The following is a 19,320-nucleotide window of genomic DNA, read 5'->3' on the forward strand; positions in this document are numbered from 1 at the left end:
GGGATAAATTAAGCATCTAGCACGCAAATAGAAGTCCAAACTGGAGTCCTATATGTGAATGGAAAACTGGTAGAGAAGTTGTCCTTTCCCAGTAAAGTGATGTACAACCTGAAGCAAAAAAAGATCCTAAATAAGTAACCAGGTTTGTAACTCGATAAATCTTTCATGGTTTTCTTCTAGAGCTCTTGCTAAAGACATAGACAGTCTTGTATTCACTCACAAAACCAAGTATAGAAGCCCAGTTGCTTTCATGCCTCTCAGCATTTGCTCAAGGGACACAGGACATTGCCTCTGAGGGGATTATTAACAGTTCAAACCACCAAACAAATGAAAGCCAGAAAACTTTAGAAGTGATGGCCCCATCTCTGAATTGCTTAAGCAAAATCAATACAGCTCACCTGCTCCAACCAGCCCACAGTGCTGGAGATTGTCCAGTACTTAATTATCCTCACCCTTAGAACCTTCCAGCATGTCTGCATTACTTATCTCTCACTGTAATTCAAATCCACTTCTTCTCTAATAGCCAAATTAACTATGCCTAACAGTTTGTTCTTTTCCTGAATAATCTTTTCTGTATTGGAAGAGATTAACATAACCCCCCTCAGTGCAGTTTTCTTCAGACTAAACAACACTAGTTTGCTCAATCTTTCCCTAAAGGCATGCTTTTATAGATGGCTGATCATTATAATTGCTTGCTGCTGGACTCTCTCCAGCTACTTTATTTTTCCAAGTGAAGTCACAGTTCTGCTAAGGAGTTCACAGCACTGAGGAAGAAAACAGATGAATTACATCACAAGTCTAGGAGTTCCTTGCTGTAATGGCCTCTGGTGATGCAAATCAGTTAACCATACCAAAGCTATTGCTTAGCTCTATGCCAAAGTTTTCCATGAAAGGGGTGTTCACTTGAATTCCTGCAGTTACCAGAAAAAGCACTGCAATCTTTGACCCAGTCATTTCAAGCGTTTTTTCTTGGCATATTTAACACTAAATCTGTTTGCTGCAAGCTGAAGTTACAATTAAATCAGCTTTGCAGTCTTCATTCCCTGCCTTAACATGTATTAACACCACCACTAAATCTAGTGATACCTTTTTGGATATTTAGCAAATAATTCCCTATCTTTAAATATTTTTTTTAAAAGTGTTTGGGGATTTATTAGGATGAAAAATCCTGGATAAATATTAGATGACTGTTCTAAAGTAATTAAAATAATATTAGTGAAGATGAAGAGAATTGCAGCAAAGCAAACAGAAAAAAATAATCATAGAGTGATGTTCTGCTAATTTCGGGTTATTCCCTCTCATCATACAATAACCATTGAAGGTCTTTTTCATTTTCCATGTAATGATTTCTAATTTAGTGGTAGACTTCCATATATAACATAAATGAACAAGACATATATAAATTCCAGGGTGTGAGAGAAAGGGAAGGGGGGAAAAAACACACTCATACTCTGTTTCACACTGGAACCTCAAAAACTTTTACTACAGACTTGCTGAAACTACCTGCTATGCCAAGTAGCTGTTTGTCAATGCTAAAACTCACATTAGCTTGTACCAAGGGAGTAGCTAACCCTGCTCTGAAGTCCCATATATGAATGCAAAACTCTCCAGGAATTACTTTAAAAGGTCCTGAATTTTTATTGTTCTACCACTGCACACTCTTTTTCACTGGGAAAGAGAAAAGAACATTTTAAAACTTAAGTGCTATGCTTGTCATTTCTTTCCAGTTTGTTGAAAAAACAGGAATACTCTTTATCCTGTTGGTTATGGCTATTCAAGGAACAATTCATTCTAATCATACCACTTTTGCAAAGAATGAACACAAAAAGCTATAAAATATCTACCACCCACTCAAGAATCCTGTGACAAATTCACGGCCAAACATACAACTGCAGTTTCATGCTTCATATATAAGGAACTTTTCACTCACCCAGACAAGGTGAGAAAAAAGTCACTATTCATCCTAACTCTCCAGCAGAGACAGTTTCACTGGCAATTTACTATCACTCTAATGAAGAAAAAAGTGGTTATCAAATTTTGGGATATTTTCTCAGCAGCTATCTTTTATCCATTTTATTTTTCTTTTCTTGATTTATTTATTTTTCTCTAGAGAATCAATCAGAAGTCTGTTCCATTGAGGGGAGGAAAAAAAGATTATTAGGACCAAAGAAGTAAAAAACTTCAGAAGGAAGACAAGTTATCATTCTTCTTGGGTTCTTCCAAGGCCATTGGTTGTTGAATCCAGGTTCTGTTTTGATTTCAGTCATGTCTGAAATAGTTTCTGTCTAATACGGGCACTTCTTAAAATCATTTACTGCTTTTTTAACATCTGTATCAGCCTATTTCCTCTCCATTACAAAGCTTTCTATAACAGTACAACCATAACCTTTCAGTATCATAAAATCCCAATTTTATTCCTTGCTTCTTGTATTTTTGTCTTGTCTCCACTTCTCATCTACTGTAGCCTCCAGCTGACTTATCTTTTTAATCTAGAATTGGTTCTTAGCAGATACAATTTTCATATTGACCGAAGACCCTAACAATAAGAAAGAATAAATCCTGAGTCATGCTACTCGACCAGTGCTAAGTTCAGGACTAGTTTTGTGAAACCTAACTAATCTAGTCTCTTCTATTTTCAGCCTTGTGTAGAAAAAAGGAAGATAGCAGTATAATTTTGAGAAGACTAGTAGAACTTAAAACATTTTTGCTTGTCTCATAGGGTTTTACTTTTCAGCCAGCATCAACAATTTTCAGTGAGATAACACAGGTTTGTTAGAATGAAAGTTTGAACTCTACTGCCCTATTACATGCAGGCAGAAGAACACCCTGCAGGCCATATGATTGTCATATTTTGTTTATAGATATAATCATATACAGCACTAAGTGCTTTTGTTGTGTATTTCACTGTGCTGTGTTCTTTTGTTAAACACAGGGCTTAGGTTCAGCCTTTTAAAAACATCTATCAATTATATAATCACTACCAGAGGATAAAAAGAATTATTCTGACTTTTTAAATGAAATATAGTGGCCTACAGCAAAGCTTGAAACTTATTTAATGCAGTTATGGAAAAGATCAGAAGTTTTTGAGACATTTTCTTATAACATGTCACAAAAAAAGGGAACTAATGCGTTTTGAATCTGTAACTTCCAAAAATAATTGACTAATTTCAGTTTTGATGGCTCCCTTCAGTGTTAGATACAAGGCATGAGGCCCAGAAAAGAAGAGAAATCAAATACTGATTCAAATCTCTTTATGATCTGGCTGCCTGAAGGGAAGCTCACTGTCAGTGTGAGGTTCCCAATTTTTACTAGTTCACCAATCACTGTGCTTAAGGCTGATGATGGTTATGGCTGTCTCTCTGATAGTTCATCACATTAGTGTAATTTTAATTTATAGTTTTTGTCATAAATCAAGATCATTATGGAAAAATGGATGCCCCTGAGTCATTTATATCATCAGTGCACATACTCCATAAATCTGAAAGCTTATACATCTTATTATTTCAAACAGAATGTTAGAAATCTGTTATTGTAAAATATATTTTTTATTTTAACAGAACTCTTATGCTTTGGTGAAAAAAAAAGCAAAAAACCCACCAAAACAACCCACAAAAATTCCAAACCAAACAACTAAATCAATACAAGTTAATTCTGCCTTTAAAATACACTGTTTTCACTTGAAACACAGAATCATAGAAAGGCCTGGGCTAAGAGCAACCTGAAAAATCATCTAGTTCCAGTCCCTCTGCTGCGAGCACAGTCGCCTTTCACTAGACCAGGCTGCTCAGAATCCCATCCAGCCTGGCCTTGAATGTTGCAGCAGACCTCTCATTAGGAGCAGAAATGAGCCAAGACACAGACTCTCACTCAACAACATGAAAAGGGTCCCAGTTTATTCTTCTTTACAGCTCAGCCATCCTGGCTCTGACTGCAGCAAGCTCCGACTGTAGGGTCCAGATGCAGACTCTGACTGCTGGTTATTTCCTGCTGGGCTGTGACTGCAAGGATTGGTTTGCAGACTCTGAGCACAGCTTTCACCCAGCTCAGCTGTGACTGCAGGCTCCAACAGCAGCTCTGACCCCATCAGACCCAGACTGACCTCACAGCAGATCTTTTACAGCAGCAAATCTCTCCCTTGTTTCATTCTTCTTTGTGTCTCTCCGGATCATTCTTTCTTCCTCAGGGCTCCTCTACCTCCCCCAGGTCCTCCTTCTCCAGACCCTCCACCTCCAAGACCCCCCTGAGCAGCCAACCCACCCCCTTTATCACACTTATCTTTATTAGTCACAGCTCTGACCCATTGAGGGCAAGGCTGGTCCTCTTCTTATTGGGGTGAGCTTCCCTACAATCTCTTCTTGTGCACATGCATTGAACAGCTCCAAGGAAACATGCAGGATTTTAGATGCTTTGGGTTTTTCTTAAGGAGTAGGATCACTGAAGTTGAGATCCACTTGAGCATTTTAACTGCATCAGCTAAATGTGTGATTTTGAAATCACCAATAATTGTGTCTGCCTGAAGACCCATCAATCAAAATCACTAACTTTGAATAATATGCATTTAGATCTACATATTTTTTCATACTGGGGTCTTTAACACAGATTTCGGTAGACCAAAACAATGTATAAGCTTGAAATGCAATCTGAGATTGTTTCAAACAGTATTTAAAAATACATGGTTTTTTTTTAAAAAAAGAAAAAAGTCAAATATTAGATTTTTAAATTCTTTAACATTTCAACTTTTCCTATTGGTATTTATCTTAAAAATAGAGCATTTTTAAGAGGAGAAAAAAAGATGTTCAGAAATTAACCAGAACAAATGGAAAGGGTTTCTAAGGAAAGGAACTCAGAAACTCATTATTAAAACCTTAGGACTGGGACTATTTCCATCTACTGCCACTGACAAAAGCCACCAGTCATCATCTCAGTCCAGCATTTGTAACAACACATGCAATACAGAACACAGTTTCTAATGGAAAATTCATCATTAATCATAAAAAAAGAAAAAAACTTGAATTCAAATCATAAGTGCAAGGAAAAGCAAGCTTGTTTCTAACAACTTTCCTTGTACAGATATTACATGGTTGAGAGCTCAAATTTGTTAAACCCACACATTTTTAGAGAATTTTTACGTGTGACCTGGTATGCAAAACACTGTTACTATATGAATAAAACATAACTTTTGCAGAAACAGCTATCTTTGCCTGAATTTTTATTCATTATAAAAACCAGACTTTTTTTTTTTTTTTTTTTTTTTTTTTTTTTTTTTTTGGAAGAAAACATTTTAACTATCAAAATTCCCTGAAAATTAAGTTATCCTTTTCTACTGCTAAAGAAAAGAAAATTATGAAAGTAAGTAACAGAAAAATCAAACTAAAAGATTTAAAGGTCTGGTTGTTTCCAGTACATTAAGACTACCTAAAGCCAGGAAACCTTGGAGAGCAAAAGGACTTTACAAAAAGAGGTGTAAATTTACACGGTCAGAATCATCAGACAATAAGGTTCTTAGAGATTATTGTCTGACATTTCTAAATATTTGCTTTCAGAGTTTCCTTGTGTCTGTCAAAGACTGACAAACCTTATTCAAACTCTAGAATTGTGCAAAAATTTAAATTTGGAAGATCATTATTGTTTCTTAATTGTCATGCATGTGGGGTTTTTTGTAAGAATTACAAGAGTGGGACTGATCAGTAGTCATGAAGTGCCTGTATCTGGAAACTAGTTGCTTCAGAGGAAATTTAAAAGGTCAGCTAGCCTAAAGGAGAGCATTAATGTTACTGAAGTCTCCATGAAGAAACCAGCATCAGAGCTAGACGAGTCTGCAGCTGGTGAAGCCTGCTGAGAAAGAGCCCCTTAGGGAGCATGATACAGAATATTTATCCAGCCAGAGTCAGCACTTTCTGCCCAAAGGGAAAACCAGCACTGCAACAAGAAAGGAACAAGTCTGAAGCTTGACAAGGACCCTGCAGAGTCAGTGAAACTTTGAGGAGCCAGAGACATCAGCAGAGCAATCCTGAATCCTGTTGGTGGTGGCCAGAGACAGACTGGGGCTAGCTACCAGGTGAGAAGACACAGTCCAGACAACAAACCTGCAGCCAAAACCTGACATAAATTAGCAAAAAGTATCTTAAGGAAAAGGAAAATCAAAAAGTAGGGGGAATGAGTAGATCAGAAATAGAAAAGTGAAACTTTTCGATTAAGTTATCCAGGTGGAAGATATGTTCTAGTTTGTCTTTCATTAATTGTTCCAAGGGTTGAACTGTAGTAAAAACCTGATACTTTCATGATTTATTTTTTCTAACAGGGAAAATAAACAGAGGAGTAAAAACTATAAATTTCTGAAACACAATACCAGGTGTATAGATAAACATAACCATAAACACATACATATTATTGCACAATTTGAGGAAGAAATACCTGTAAAAACTAGGGTAGAGGTATCTAGCCTACAAATATTCACTAAAATCATGGTTACACTTGTCTTCATTAAAGGGAAACTGGAGAAGGAAGGATATAGGGGGAAAGTATTATATTTTAAAAGTATCTCCTTTAAAGAGCAGCAGGGTAAAAATTGCTCTGCTATCTTAATACTGCTTCACTTTCAATCAATATAGATGTTTTCACAGAAACTAATGAAAACATCCACTGTGTTCCCTATGATTCATTGGCAATCAAAAGCACTTCCTAATTTGCAATATGATGATCTGGAGTATTGACAATCATTCAAAAAGATTACTTGGTTTTAATATATTTTGTCTAGTGAGAGGAGGCAACAGCTTTGCCAGAGCAGATCATCATCTGTCACAACTGCCATCAACACCTGCTAAGAGTTTAGTGAATGCAGAACAGGGGGAGCTCCCCCTGTGTCCCTGCTTGCATCCTGGCCTGTGTGAGCAGGGGTCTGCAGCAGAGCAGGGCATGGTGGAGCAAGAGCCGGACCCCAACACAAGGCTGGGAGCAGAAGCCTGCACTTAAGGGCTCCGTGCCAACACACCCTTATCTTCACACCTCCCCACACTCGACAGAGCTTGCCTGACAATTTGAACTGGCAGTTGTATCCAACACATGAACCCATGGAGGTGAAAAAAGAGCCAAACAACATTCTAACACATTCTTAACTGATGAGAGTTAACGAGGGGCATTCTCAGATAAATGCTTTCCTGTTAATTTGTGGTCAGTGTGGTTAGCCATGGTGTGGTTTTAGTAGTATGAGTACCCATCAATCCAACCATATTTCAGAGCTCCCCTGTGTACATATCCATGAGGCAGAAGTAATGGGACTGAAAAACTACAGGCTTAATGAAAAATTTAGAAGTCTAGGGGGAGAAAGAAAAAGTCAGATCATAATGGAACTAAAATTGAAGCAAATTTTTAGGTAGCTTTTAGTTATTACTATATAATTGTTATGTTAGTACTACCATTTGAGCAAAACGTGTATCAGTTTTTCAGTTCATTTAATAAACACAAACTTTTCAGAAAAATGTAGCAGTTAGCAAAATTTTGAATGTATTCCAAAATAGTTATGATAAGGATCTTACTGTAGTGTTTTACAGAAATTAATGTTTAATATCCAACCTATTTTTTTTTCCTTTCATGCCTTTCAACAGACAGATATCAAGTTAGTGAAGGAAAATTACACTGCCACACAGTCTGCAACACACAGTTTCTGTTGGTAGGATTTTTTTCTCTTTGGGCAGAATAACTAAATAAATGAGTCCCTGACATGTAGTTACAGATATTAAATTGTAGATATGCTAAAGTGGTTTAACAGCTGTGGATGAAAATAGGGAGCCATCATATGTCTTATTGTGGATACCACTCAGATAATTATTGCAAAATAATCTGAACAGGAGAATAATTTGTAAATATTTCCTACACTGTCTTTGTTACTCTTCATCAGGAACCTCTCACATGGAAAACCAGAGATATTTGAAACCTTCTTTTTGTGGTTTGATTGAATTCACTGCATAAACTTTGGTGGATCTAGTCATCAATTCGCACTGTTGCCATTCTCGTCAGCCTTTAGCAAAACAACATTGGTATTTCACATTTGCAGAGGCACCCAAATGGCTAACACAACTCAACTATATTGCATGTCTAATAAGGAAAGAGATGACCTTCATTTTCTTTTCTGTTTGCATGGAGACATTATCTTCTAGAAAGAAGTGCCTTGGACTCAAAAATTTCTCATATTAAACTTTGATGCCTATCTGTCATACAAATACTATGTAATATATCCCCTGAATGGGGATGGATGGCAAATTTCAACCCAAATATAATTCCATGCACAGGTAAAACTTTACCCTAAAACTTGCAAAACACATTAAGACAATTAAAAACACCATCTATGGATGGGTAAATTGTGTATTTTTATTCCTTCTGCTATAAAGTAATAAGGGACAATCCAAATCATAGTTATTCTAATAGAAAAACACCAAAGTCTTCCTTTATATTCAAGGAATATTTTTATTGCAGTAGTTCATCATCCCAATGTTTTAATTAAATCAGAAGTGGTTAGAATCCAAATTTGGATTTTATGAAATACATTTCCATCCTCTTACATTATTTGAAATACCTGGGCAATTTACCTGTCCCCATCATTTTGTCTGATACCTTTTCTAAAGGAAGAGTTATTTCCCTGCCTAACTTATTAATCACTCTGAGGAATAATGGATATAAAATGATTTGAAAATATCATCTGAAGGAGCTGATAACTGCACAACCCATCTGACTTGAAAATATAAGAATTTGGTTCAGGCTGTTGTGCTATCTTTTACTGTCTTCACAAGAACAGAGGGGAAGTGATTTGTTCTGCCAACTGACAGAATAAATATTTTTTAAGCATTTGAAATAATTTAATACTCAAATTAGTATTTTCCAACATCAGTATCATAATGAAATTTGTAGAACCATAGAATCATTTAGATTGAAAAGATACGTAAGATCATCAAGGCCAACCATTGGACTAACATGACCAAGTCCACCACTAAACCATGTCCCTAAAGGTCCATCTACATATTTTTTAAATATCCTCAGGAATGGTGACCATTTCCCTGGGCAACCTGTTCCAATGCTTGATCATCATTTCAGTGAAGAATTTTTTTTTTAATGTCTGATCTAAACCACCCCTGGTGCAACTTCCATTAGTTACCCATGTCCCATCACTGTTTTCTTTCAGGTAGCTGTAGAGAGCAGCAAGTTCTCCTTTGAGACTCCTTTTCTACCTAACAGAATAACCAGGCCCAGCTCCCTCAGCCTCTCTTCACAAGACCCGTGCTCCAGACCCTACACAAGCTTCATTGCCCTTTTCTGGACATGCCCCAGCTCCTCAATGCATTTTGTATTCAAGGGAAACCTTGTCATTCTCTACAACTGCCTGAAAGAAGGTTGTAGACAGGTGGAGGTCCATCTTTTCTCACAGGTAACGAGTGATACAACAGGAGAAAATGGTTTCAAGTTGTGCCAGAACAGGTTTAGGCTTCATAATACGAAAAAAATTCTTCCATGGTAAAGGTGGTCAAGCAATGGAATAGGCTGCCCAGGGAATTGATGGAATCACCATCCCTGAAGATATTTAAAAGACTTGAAGATGTGGCCTTACAGACATGGTTTAGTGGTGGTCCTAACAGTGTTTGCTTGACAGTGGGACTCAATGACCTTAGATGTTTATGCCAATCTTTATCATTCTATGATTCTATCAGCTGCAGCCTCTCCAGCTCCAAGTATAGAGAGACAATCACTGCCCTGGTCCTACTGGCCTCACTATTTCTGATACAGCCAAGATGCCATTGGCCTTCTTGGCTACCTGGGCACATTGTGGCTCCTAATCAGCTGTGCCAACCAACACTCCCAGGACATTTTCCACCAGGCAGTTTTCCAGCCACTTTGCGCCCAGACTGTGGCGCTGCTGGGGGTGTTGTGACTCAAGTGCAGGACTCATCACTTCACCTTGTTGAACCTCATGCATCTGGCCATAGCCAATCCAGCCATGGAGCTCTGGATACAGCTCTGGATCCAGCCTGTCCAGAGCACTCTGCTGAGCCTTCCCACTCTCCAGCAGATCAACGCTCCTGCTCAACTTGGGTCTTGCCTGCAAACTTACTGAGGGTGCCCTTGATCACCTTATCCAGACCATAGATAGAGACTTTAAACAGGACTGGCCCTAGTACTGACCCCAGGAGAACAGCACTTGTGACCAGCTCCTAACAGTATGTAATGCCATTCACTGTCATCTCTGCATGGCTTGGCCCTCCAGATTGTTTTTTACCCAGGGAACTGTATGCCCAGGAACTGTGTGCCCATCCAGGCCATGAGCAGCCAGTTTTAGCAGCACCATACTAAGGGAAACAGCGTACTTACATTTAGATGAAGTTGATTACTCCACTGACCAATTACTTTGTATTCTGTACTCTTGTTGGTGATTTGATACTGAAAAATATCATAGCGTCCAGGAGCATCTCCATTTTCATTGAAAACAACAGGTGTTCCAGCACTCCCTGAAAAGAATATTAAAAATCAATAAATACCTTTACAGAAATTTTTAAAATACATATTAAAGAAAAAATACCAACTAGAAATTTAACAGGTTCTCCATAATGCAAGTAAAGTATGATAATAAATTCAAAAACCTCCCAAAGACAAAATGTATGTTATTACCATCATCACAAAATCTACAAATCTAATCTATGATTCTATTAAAATAATTTTAAAATATAATTATTTGCAGTCTTTTTCTCTGGGTGTTTGGTTGGGGGTGTTTTGTGTATGTATTATAGAACATTAAGAAATTCTAGGATAAAACAGAAATTAAGAAATTTCTTTTGACATGAAGAAAGAGATAATTTCACTCTAAGATGTGTATACTTGGAAGTAGGCAAAAAATAGCAATCGTATAATGAACCATATAGAAAATTTCCCCATTAAGTAAAAAAAATATTATTATATCATCAACTAAGGAGCCAATACTCATAAAACACTTTGAGATGCAAATGTTTAAATTGTGTCAGTTAGTATACTGTTTCTAGCACTGACCACCTATGCAAAAGCATTTTATCAAGATAAATTGAGTACATCAGCTGTGCTTGTTGCTCTCTCCTCTATACATGACACTGCCTGACAGAAAAGGCCATTGCTGAAGCTGTCAAAAGTTATAAATCGACACTGTTCTTACTTCGATCAACAAAATGTTCAAAGATGGAAAACTACACATCTACCTTGGCAACTAGACCAGCCAAATTAGAACACATTTTGATGGATTCCCTCAAGGTGACATCAAGGACCTGCACTCCTGCAGAGACTTTTCAAAAACTACATCTCTTTCCCAAATTTTATATATAGGTGAATCATATTTATAGTTGAGGTCCATTGAAGAAAAATACAAGTATGCTAATGCTCTATTTCAGTGACTGGAGATGAAATTTATCTTTACTCGGGGAAAAACCCAAATCATCACAAAATTCCCCCACGTTTTCATGTTTCTACATGCGAACATCCAAGAAAAGAATAGCCAGTTCATAGTAAATTCCTACAGTATAACACATGTTAATGTATCACCTACAGGTGCTAAGTCTCCTGTAAGTGGATTCCAGAGAGTGGAAAAAAAAAAGTTTTAAATTCTGGATACCTATCGAGCTGAAGTAAGATAGTAGAAGTGGGAACAGCCTACACACTCCAGGATTTCAACATAAATTCCTTTTGTATGTCTGTCTGTCTCTCTCCCATAAAGTATTTTGTTCTCTAAAGCATTTTGTTTTCTATAACAGCTTTCATATAAAATTGATATCCAGTGAAATAAACAGTGTTTTGAGAGTGACAAGTGGCACATTAAATACTGTGCCAATTTCACAGTTCTGCCAGAAAAATTCTGGCTGCAAAAATTGGACATGAGCAACCATGGAAGAAGAGTATCAAAAATTATGTGTGGTAAAGACTTAAAACCCCATGAAGATAAAAGAGACTCAACAGAAAATTTTGGAAAGCTCTTCATGCTTTGCTCCCAATTCTTTTGACAGAATGAAGGGCAAGAAAAATCCCAGTCTACAATCTATCAAGCAATGAAATTATTTTACGCTGCTCACAGACCAGGTTGATGCAATAAATTTCTTCCACCCAATAAACACATACTCAGCTGTTGTTGGTACATAGCTATGGAGGTAACCTTCACAACATTACTCTATAGTAACAATAGAATTCATCTTTCCACTCAGCAGCATTTGAAGACCTCATGGAAAAACTGCTATTTTTATGAATAGATAGGAAATGTCCTTGGTATCCCTTAAGACAAATGGGGACTTAAAACATTATTATGATCAGCAACAGGAGTGTGATCTTATAATATATAGCTGGATTTAAAAATATCTTGTGGTGGTTTTGGTTGGGATAAAGTTAATTTTCTTCATAGTAGGTTGAATGGGGCTCTGATTTGTATTTGTGCTGAAAACTGTTGATAACACAGGGGTTTTTTAGCTATTTCTGAGCAGCACTTACACACAGACATTGTGCTTTCTGCTTTTTGTCCACTCTACCATTGGGGAGGCTGGTGATGCACAAGGAGTCAGGAGGGGACACAACCAGGACAGCTGACCCCAACTGACCCAAGGGATATTCCCTACCATATAGCATCATGTTCAACATATAAAGATGGAGACAAAAAAAGAAGAAGGGGACATTTGGGGAGATGGCATTATCTCATTCTTATGTGTGATGGAGCCCTTCTTTCCCTGGGGATGAGTGAACACCTGACTGCCCGTAGCATGTGGTGAATCAAGTCCTTTTGCTTTGCTTATGTGTGCAGCTTGTGCTTCACCTATCAAACTGTCTTTATCTCAACCTATCTGTTTTCTCAATTATACCCTCCCAGTTTTCTTCCTGATCCAGCTGGTGGCGGAAGGAGCGAGTCTGTGTGATGCTCAGCTGCAGGGGTTAAACCACAACACTCATACAAAGAGATTGACTCATCCAGTCCAGAACCATCTTTATTTTTTAGTGTAGTGCTGTTCTCAGCTAGAGCACAACAGCATCTCATGCTCTGCATCACAGTCAACAGGGACATAGCAACTTGCTAAATTCAGCAGCCTCTCCAACTGAGTCCAGCAAGATTTTTCTCATGTGGCAAAAGTCAAACAATCTTTGTCAAGTTAATAAAAAACAGGCTTACTAAAAGCTGGAATAAGTCACAGAAGATTTACACTCCCTAACACTGAGAAAAAAACACCATCCCTTTGTTAAACAGCAGATTTTAGAAAGTACAGTAGCAATCACAGTGCCTGCTCTAAAGTATATTTGATTGTGTTTTAGCAATGCCATCATAACTTGTATATTGTGTTAACAAGGAGACTATTACTTTAATCCATGTCTTATTATATTCATATTCCATTGTGAAATGAAACATTTAATGAACTATAACAAGGAGGCACATCTGACTGGATTGTGCTAATAAACCATTAGCTGATAACCAGGAAAGCAAAATTAAAGGCATTTGAAGAAAACCTGTGGATTTGACCAGTGGTTCCCAAAATAATGAATGCAAGACAGTAGCAGAAGTCTTGAAAGATAACAGCAGACTAAAGGTGTAAGACAAACTAGATGTCTCAAGGCTATAAACTACCAAGGTTTAATTAGTATTCTGAAAAAAAATGTTAATCTCGTCTCAAGAAAAATATGCCCTGGTGAATTATCTGAATGAACAGTGCATCTGAGAATGGATAGTCCTCAAATGGAAAAGGTTTTCTAAGAAAATATGCTTTGTTGGATAGTCCATCAAATAAAAGTGCACACTTCTGTAGAAAAACTCATTAACACTGTATGCAGACCAGATAATAAACCATGTGAAGAAACACTGTACCTGACCATAGCAACCAATTCATGTGAGGAGCCAAACCTGGATTCAGCATAAAGCATTCTAACAAATGCCATGGAAGTATACAAGTGTCTCTTTTTCTGACGACCAGATATGCAGAACTGAGCACTCTTGATATCTGGTGCCACATAGAACCTATCATTGCCACTGCAGAGAATTACATCGTAGTTCAAGTTTAAGATAGAGAGTATTTAAATGCTCCTCTTATTGAACATTGAGGTGTGCCCGCTAAAATTAAATTTAACACAGTGTAGAGAGAAAGCAGCACAGAATACAACAAAGACCTGAGCTAGTGAGACAAGACTACCAACTTAGATGAAAAGTACTTTGGGAAACCACAACAAACAGTTCTTCAATAGAGTATTTATATTAGAAAATGAACTTTGCTAGCTTCATTGGAGAACCACATTCATTGGAAACCGTAATAAGAAAAATGTTACTTTTGCTTAGGATAAATGTTCTTATAATGTTAGTGTAGAACACCATAGAATAGAATAGAAAGCAGGCTACTTTAAAAAAAACCCAACAATTTCACTAATTAAAATTATTAAAATATTTTTTAAGCAATCATTTAATAAAATATCTAAAGAGAAGTGAGGGAACTATGTCTTTGAGCCTTTTCATATTTTATTCTATATGTGGTTATGTTGCCATGTATAATCTTTAACTCATGAATGACTCAGGTAATTATATTCAATCTGTCACCATTTAAAATAAATTTTTAATTTATTCTGGATGTCTAAAATAAAAGTACCTGCTAGAATTTCTCGATTACATAATAAGCTTGGATAACTATGGAAAATAATGTCTGAGCTTTTACATTCTTCATCTCTCCTTCATGGCAATCTTTTCCGGTTTGGGTTGGGTTGGGATTTTCTTTAATATAAAAACAGTGCTACTAACTTATTCTGAGATCAGTTTCAGAAGTATCTCTTTGCTGAGCAAAGGATATATTTACAATTTTTAGCTTTAAAGTAATACTCTGTCACTGAAAGGAATTCTTCCTCCTCCTTCCCACTTTGCAGCAATCAGCATTAAACAGCTCTGGGTGTTAAACTAGCACCTCAGCTAGACATTTCAGAATGTGTCTGTGATCACAGCTGTTTATGAGCCTTTCAAAATGCAGGTTAAACTAGCCAGAAAAGTTATTTACAGAAGACAAATAGTAAAATGTATGAGGTTTTTAAATCAGATTCAAGGCTGTGATGGACCCTTTTGAATTTTCAATGTCTTACACAGATATCAAGGAGGACCCTTTCAGATAAGCAACTGTTGTAGTACAGGTCCTTTGAGTACTGGACTTGAAAAGTCACATTCTTGTGAAGAAATCCTTAAACATGCACCTTGATATTCTTGAGATGCTGCTCAGCACCTACCTAATCGTTCATGTGCCTTCTTTGTCAAGTTACATTTCACATGATTCTAAAATATCTCCTCTTGTTCTGCACACTGCAATATTAGATCCCTGTGAGGTTAGAGCATGCACCTGGCCAATGCCTTCCAGTGAAATTCTCTGTACACTTCAGGAAGTGGAAAAGAATTGGATTGACTTGTATACCACAAGTTCATTTGTAGTACTGGCCAAGTGCATATAGAAGCGATTAATATATAAAAGTTATTAAACAATGCTGACCTTTATTTTAAAAAAATCTTTTAAATTTAATCAACATACTTGGATTCTTCTTACATGAAAATATTTTAAAAAATGTTTTATTATGCAGCCCTGTAAGTTCAGTACCTTGATAAAAGCACAGAAAAGTGGTTGTGCTGATAAATCTCACAACTGCCATTTACAGAATATTCCAACTCTAGTGGAGCAGATCTTATTAAAAGCTTGATACCTGATATAAATCTTTTATTTATGACATAATATTTATATGGGTTGATATTAATTTCTTTTTTTAAAAAATAAAATTGAAATTACTTAAGCTGTCTTCATTCTTTGAGCTGTTTTACATAAACTACTTTATCAGCTATGAATCTAAAGAAGTAAACCTGGATTCAAGTGTAGGGTTAAGAGAATGGAAGTCAAGCAGTTATGTAGTGCACTATTATACAATTAACTATTGTACATCAAAACTTCAGAATGCACCATCTCATAGCATTCAGCTTTATGGAAAGACTCCTCAGATTTACAGGATCAACTCTTCTTTCATTAATTCATGCAAACAGTTTCAAGTACTAGAGTTAAGCGTTCTGGTTTTTTTAATGAACATTTCAATCTCAATAGCTTTTAAAAGGGAAAAGTACTATAGAGATGTCCATGAATTAAATTGTTCTCAGGAAAGTAAAAAGAGGGAGAATTACCATTTGAAGTTTCAGTACCAAGAGTTCCCAGAGAAGAAAAATTCATTTGTACAATTAAGCAAGATTAATTTGTAAAATTAAGCAAGATGTTTGTCAATGAGACAAATGAAATAGAAGGTTGAAATTAAATAAATAGAAAGAGTAAATACAGGCTATTATAACATTTAATACCAACAAAAAACCCAAACAAACCAAAACCAAAAACCCCCAAAACCCACAAAAAACAACAAACAAACAAAAAACCAAACCAAAGAAAACTATAAACAACTAATCAGAACTTGCAACAGTTAATTTGTGACTGTCAGCTACCAGAGAAAGAATATACAGTGCACCAAGCTATGTGAGGTTTATGATAAATGAAGTTGTTATCTGCTCAATCTCCACACAGCAGACACTTTCAAACAATGAGCAATGTGATTACTAAAATAAAAAATTATTATTGTCTTACACCTATTCAAAATCTGAAAATACCTCTTTTCAAGTTTCCTCTACATGTCTCAGTTCAAGATTAGGACAATAAAAAGGATTTCATCCAGTTGCAGTAAACACAGACCTTTAGTGACATTTTAAATATCCTAAGATATTGGATACATCCATGTAGATATGCAGAATATGCATATGACAGAGAATCTGTGCCTTTCTGAGGCAGCAGCTGGAGGCCAGATGGATACCCTGGGGTATCTTAAATGGCATTTGATGCCCATGTTTAGGCAATTTATCTTACTTACCACAGGGCAAATTCTGGCTGTTCATGTATGAATGCATAAAATAGAATGAAAGAGAAACAAGGAAGGCTAAAATAAATGAATTATATACAGATTTGGGGCATATGTAATGCAAATTATGGTGGTATTCTTTACAAGGTTTACAGAGAAAGTAAAAAATTAGGTATTGAAATAAACTATATAAATCAATTCCAGGTCATGAAGCACAACTTTACATATTGGAAGCTGATGGACGAGAACTTAAGCTGTGGTTTTGCACAGAAGCATATAATTTATTTGATGTCCTGGTCCTCAGCATAGTGAAAAAATTAAAATTGTTTATTTCTGTGAGAGGAATGGTTCATTCCTCTCTTGTATAACATCAGCCAGGGAAAGCACCATAAGCACATGATATTTAAAATAACAAATAACAAGCAGAGTTTTTTTCCTTACAGAATCTATTAGCACTTCTTCCCCCATCAAGCACTGAGACATGCATCATAAAACTTACCCTGAAATGAATAAAATTCAGAGATGAGACTGAACTCTAGCCATCAACAGTATAGGAGTAGTAAAAGCAATTTGCCCCATCATTAATTAGTTGGTGTAACAGTGGTTATTAAAAGCAATGATCTGAATGCAAACTCTGGTTCATGCAGTCCTTCAGCTACAACTTCAAGAATATAAAGGAGAAAAATTAATCTACATTTTTCTTGTTCCCTACATTCTCTTCTCCAGCATCTGCTATTGGCCACTCTCAGCAAATATACTACAGCAGTGAAATTTTTGTTCTTACCCTCTAACAAGTAACTCAATCCAGAATATAAAAAACCAGAACTCTAGTTCCTCTCCTTACAGCACATTAAGTCTACTATCAGAAGATACATATAACCATAATACAACTGTATCACAGATTAAACTTTGAATTTTGCCAGATAAAGAATTAAAATTGGTAGACAGTCTGTCACCTGCTATGGGGACAGAATTGAGAAGGCAGTTTTGTGTCTCCCAGTCTGAACTCAGCAAGGCTATGCCTTGACCTCTCCTCCAGTGGTGGGGCAATGCTATGTGAATGACCTCCCCTACTCCGCTGTTAACAGGGAGGGGTAGGAGATGCAGATGAGTTTCTTCACAAGTAGGTGTTACAGCAAGGCAGGAATTATCACTGTGGCCTTGTCAGAAGCATCCATCAAGAAAAGAATGTGATGAATGAAGTTCTGATGGGGAAGGAGCTACTGAAAAACAGAAAACTAGTCCCTTTGAACCTCCCCTGCCACCTTACCTCTGTTCCTTTCACCTCTGGAAAAGAGACATCTCTGCCCACTCGTGGGAGGGGGTTTTGAGGAGAAGAGAGGATGGAGACAAAAAGCTTGCTGTTCACTACATGTAGCTAAAAAGCTCAGTGCTACCAGCATATTTGAAAGAATCCAGACTCTTTTTATTCTGTACTCAAAAAAAAAATCCATAGAGACAGGTTTCATCTTAAAATCTGCAGGATATATTGTGTGTCAGAGAAGATTGATTCAGTTCTAAAGCTGAAGAATCCAGCAAGTCAAAAAAGCCCACAGCTCAGGGAACGGATATTGTATGCAATAGGAACAGATCACTCAATCCCCTAAAGATCAACACATGGTATAAAATTCAACTGAGAGATAAATACTACTCTAGTAACATACTAAAATAGAAGCAGGATGATATGACATTATCTAGTACAAGCTAACAGCTTGTACCAAAAGAGGAAGCTATAAGAGGGTGGTTAGGTTTCTCGTATAAAAATGTGTGAATAGATGCATAAAGTTTTGTTTGCACAGTATTATAGACTGGATAGTATCAAATGTTCTTTGGTGGAAAATGGTCATTTTAATGCTATCAAGTACATGTGCATATTTTGGTTTTAAATGTTGCAGTTGGGCACAAGTAGTAGTAAGTACATTTCTTGTAGTCCCTGTGAGAAGAGTTCATGGCTATAATTTTCCATTTTCCAGACACAACACACACACACACACACCAAAAAAAGTAGCTGACAAGCTGACACAGATGCTGGAATGAAGTGGCAATGAAAGTGTGAGAAATCTTTTTCACAAATACAACCACAAGTAATTTTTTTTTGTATTACCAAATGAGTATACTTTAAGTAGACATGAATTTCTCTATCAGGATCACTTGCAGACTCCAGCAACACAACCATGTTATCTGTACAATGTATTCACATATTATAAGTTTTCATACCATTTATTTATGTTGCCATTATTCTTCTGACAAAAAAACTTCTTTCAAGAGGCTGTAGATATGTAAAGCCATTCAAAGAGATCAGAAGAGATTGAGGTCATTCAGGAGTGTCCAAAATATTCTGCAACTTTTTAACCTAAAACTCTGATTAGTATATCCTAGGAAGAACAGAATTGTCTTCTGACCATAAATCATCAGTTTATCTCAGTGTATACAAGGACTCAC

General features: G+C 36.6%; 1 protein-coding gene across 3 annotated transcripts in view; it reads right to left on the reverse strand.

Moving 5' to 3' along the window:
- The window catches only part of GRM8 (glutamate metabotropic receptor 8), a 315,998-nt gene that overhangs the window by 56,386 nt on the left and 240,292 nt on the right, over nt 1-19,320 (reverse strand). For all 3 annotated transcript variants that reach the window (XM_033057743.1, XM_033057746.1, XM_033057744.1), the window contains one exon: nt 10,357-10,493. In XM_033057743.1, the coding sequence (XP_032913634.1) occupies nt 10,357-10,493 (137 nt within the window). The remainder of the gene's footprint in view (nt 1-10,356; nt 10,494-19,320) is intronic.

Source organism: Catharus ustulatus, chromosome 4, assembly GCF_009819885.2.
Source record: "Catharus ustulatus isolate bCatUst1 chromosome 4, bCatUst1.pri.v2, whole genome shotgun sequence".
Classification (NCBI taxonomy): Eukaryota; Metazoa; Chordata; class Aves; order Passeriformes; family Turdidae; genus Catharus; species Catharus ustulatus.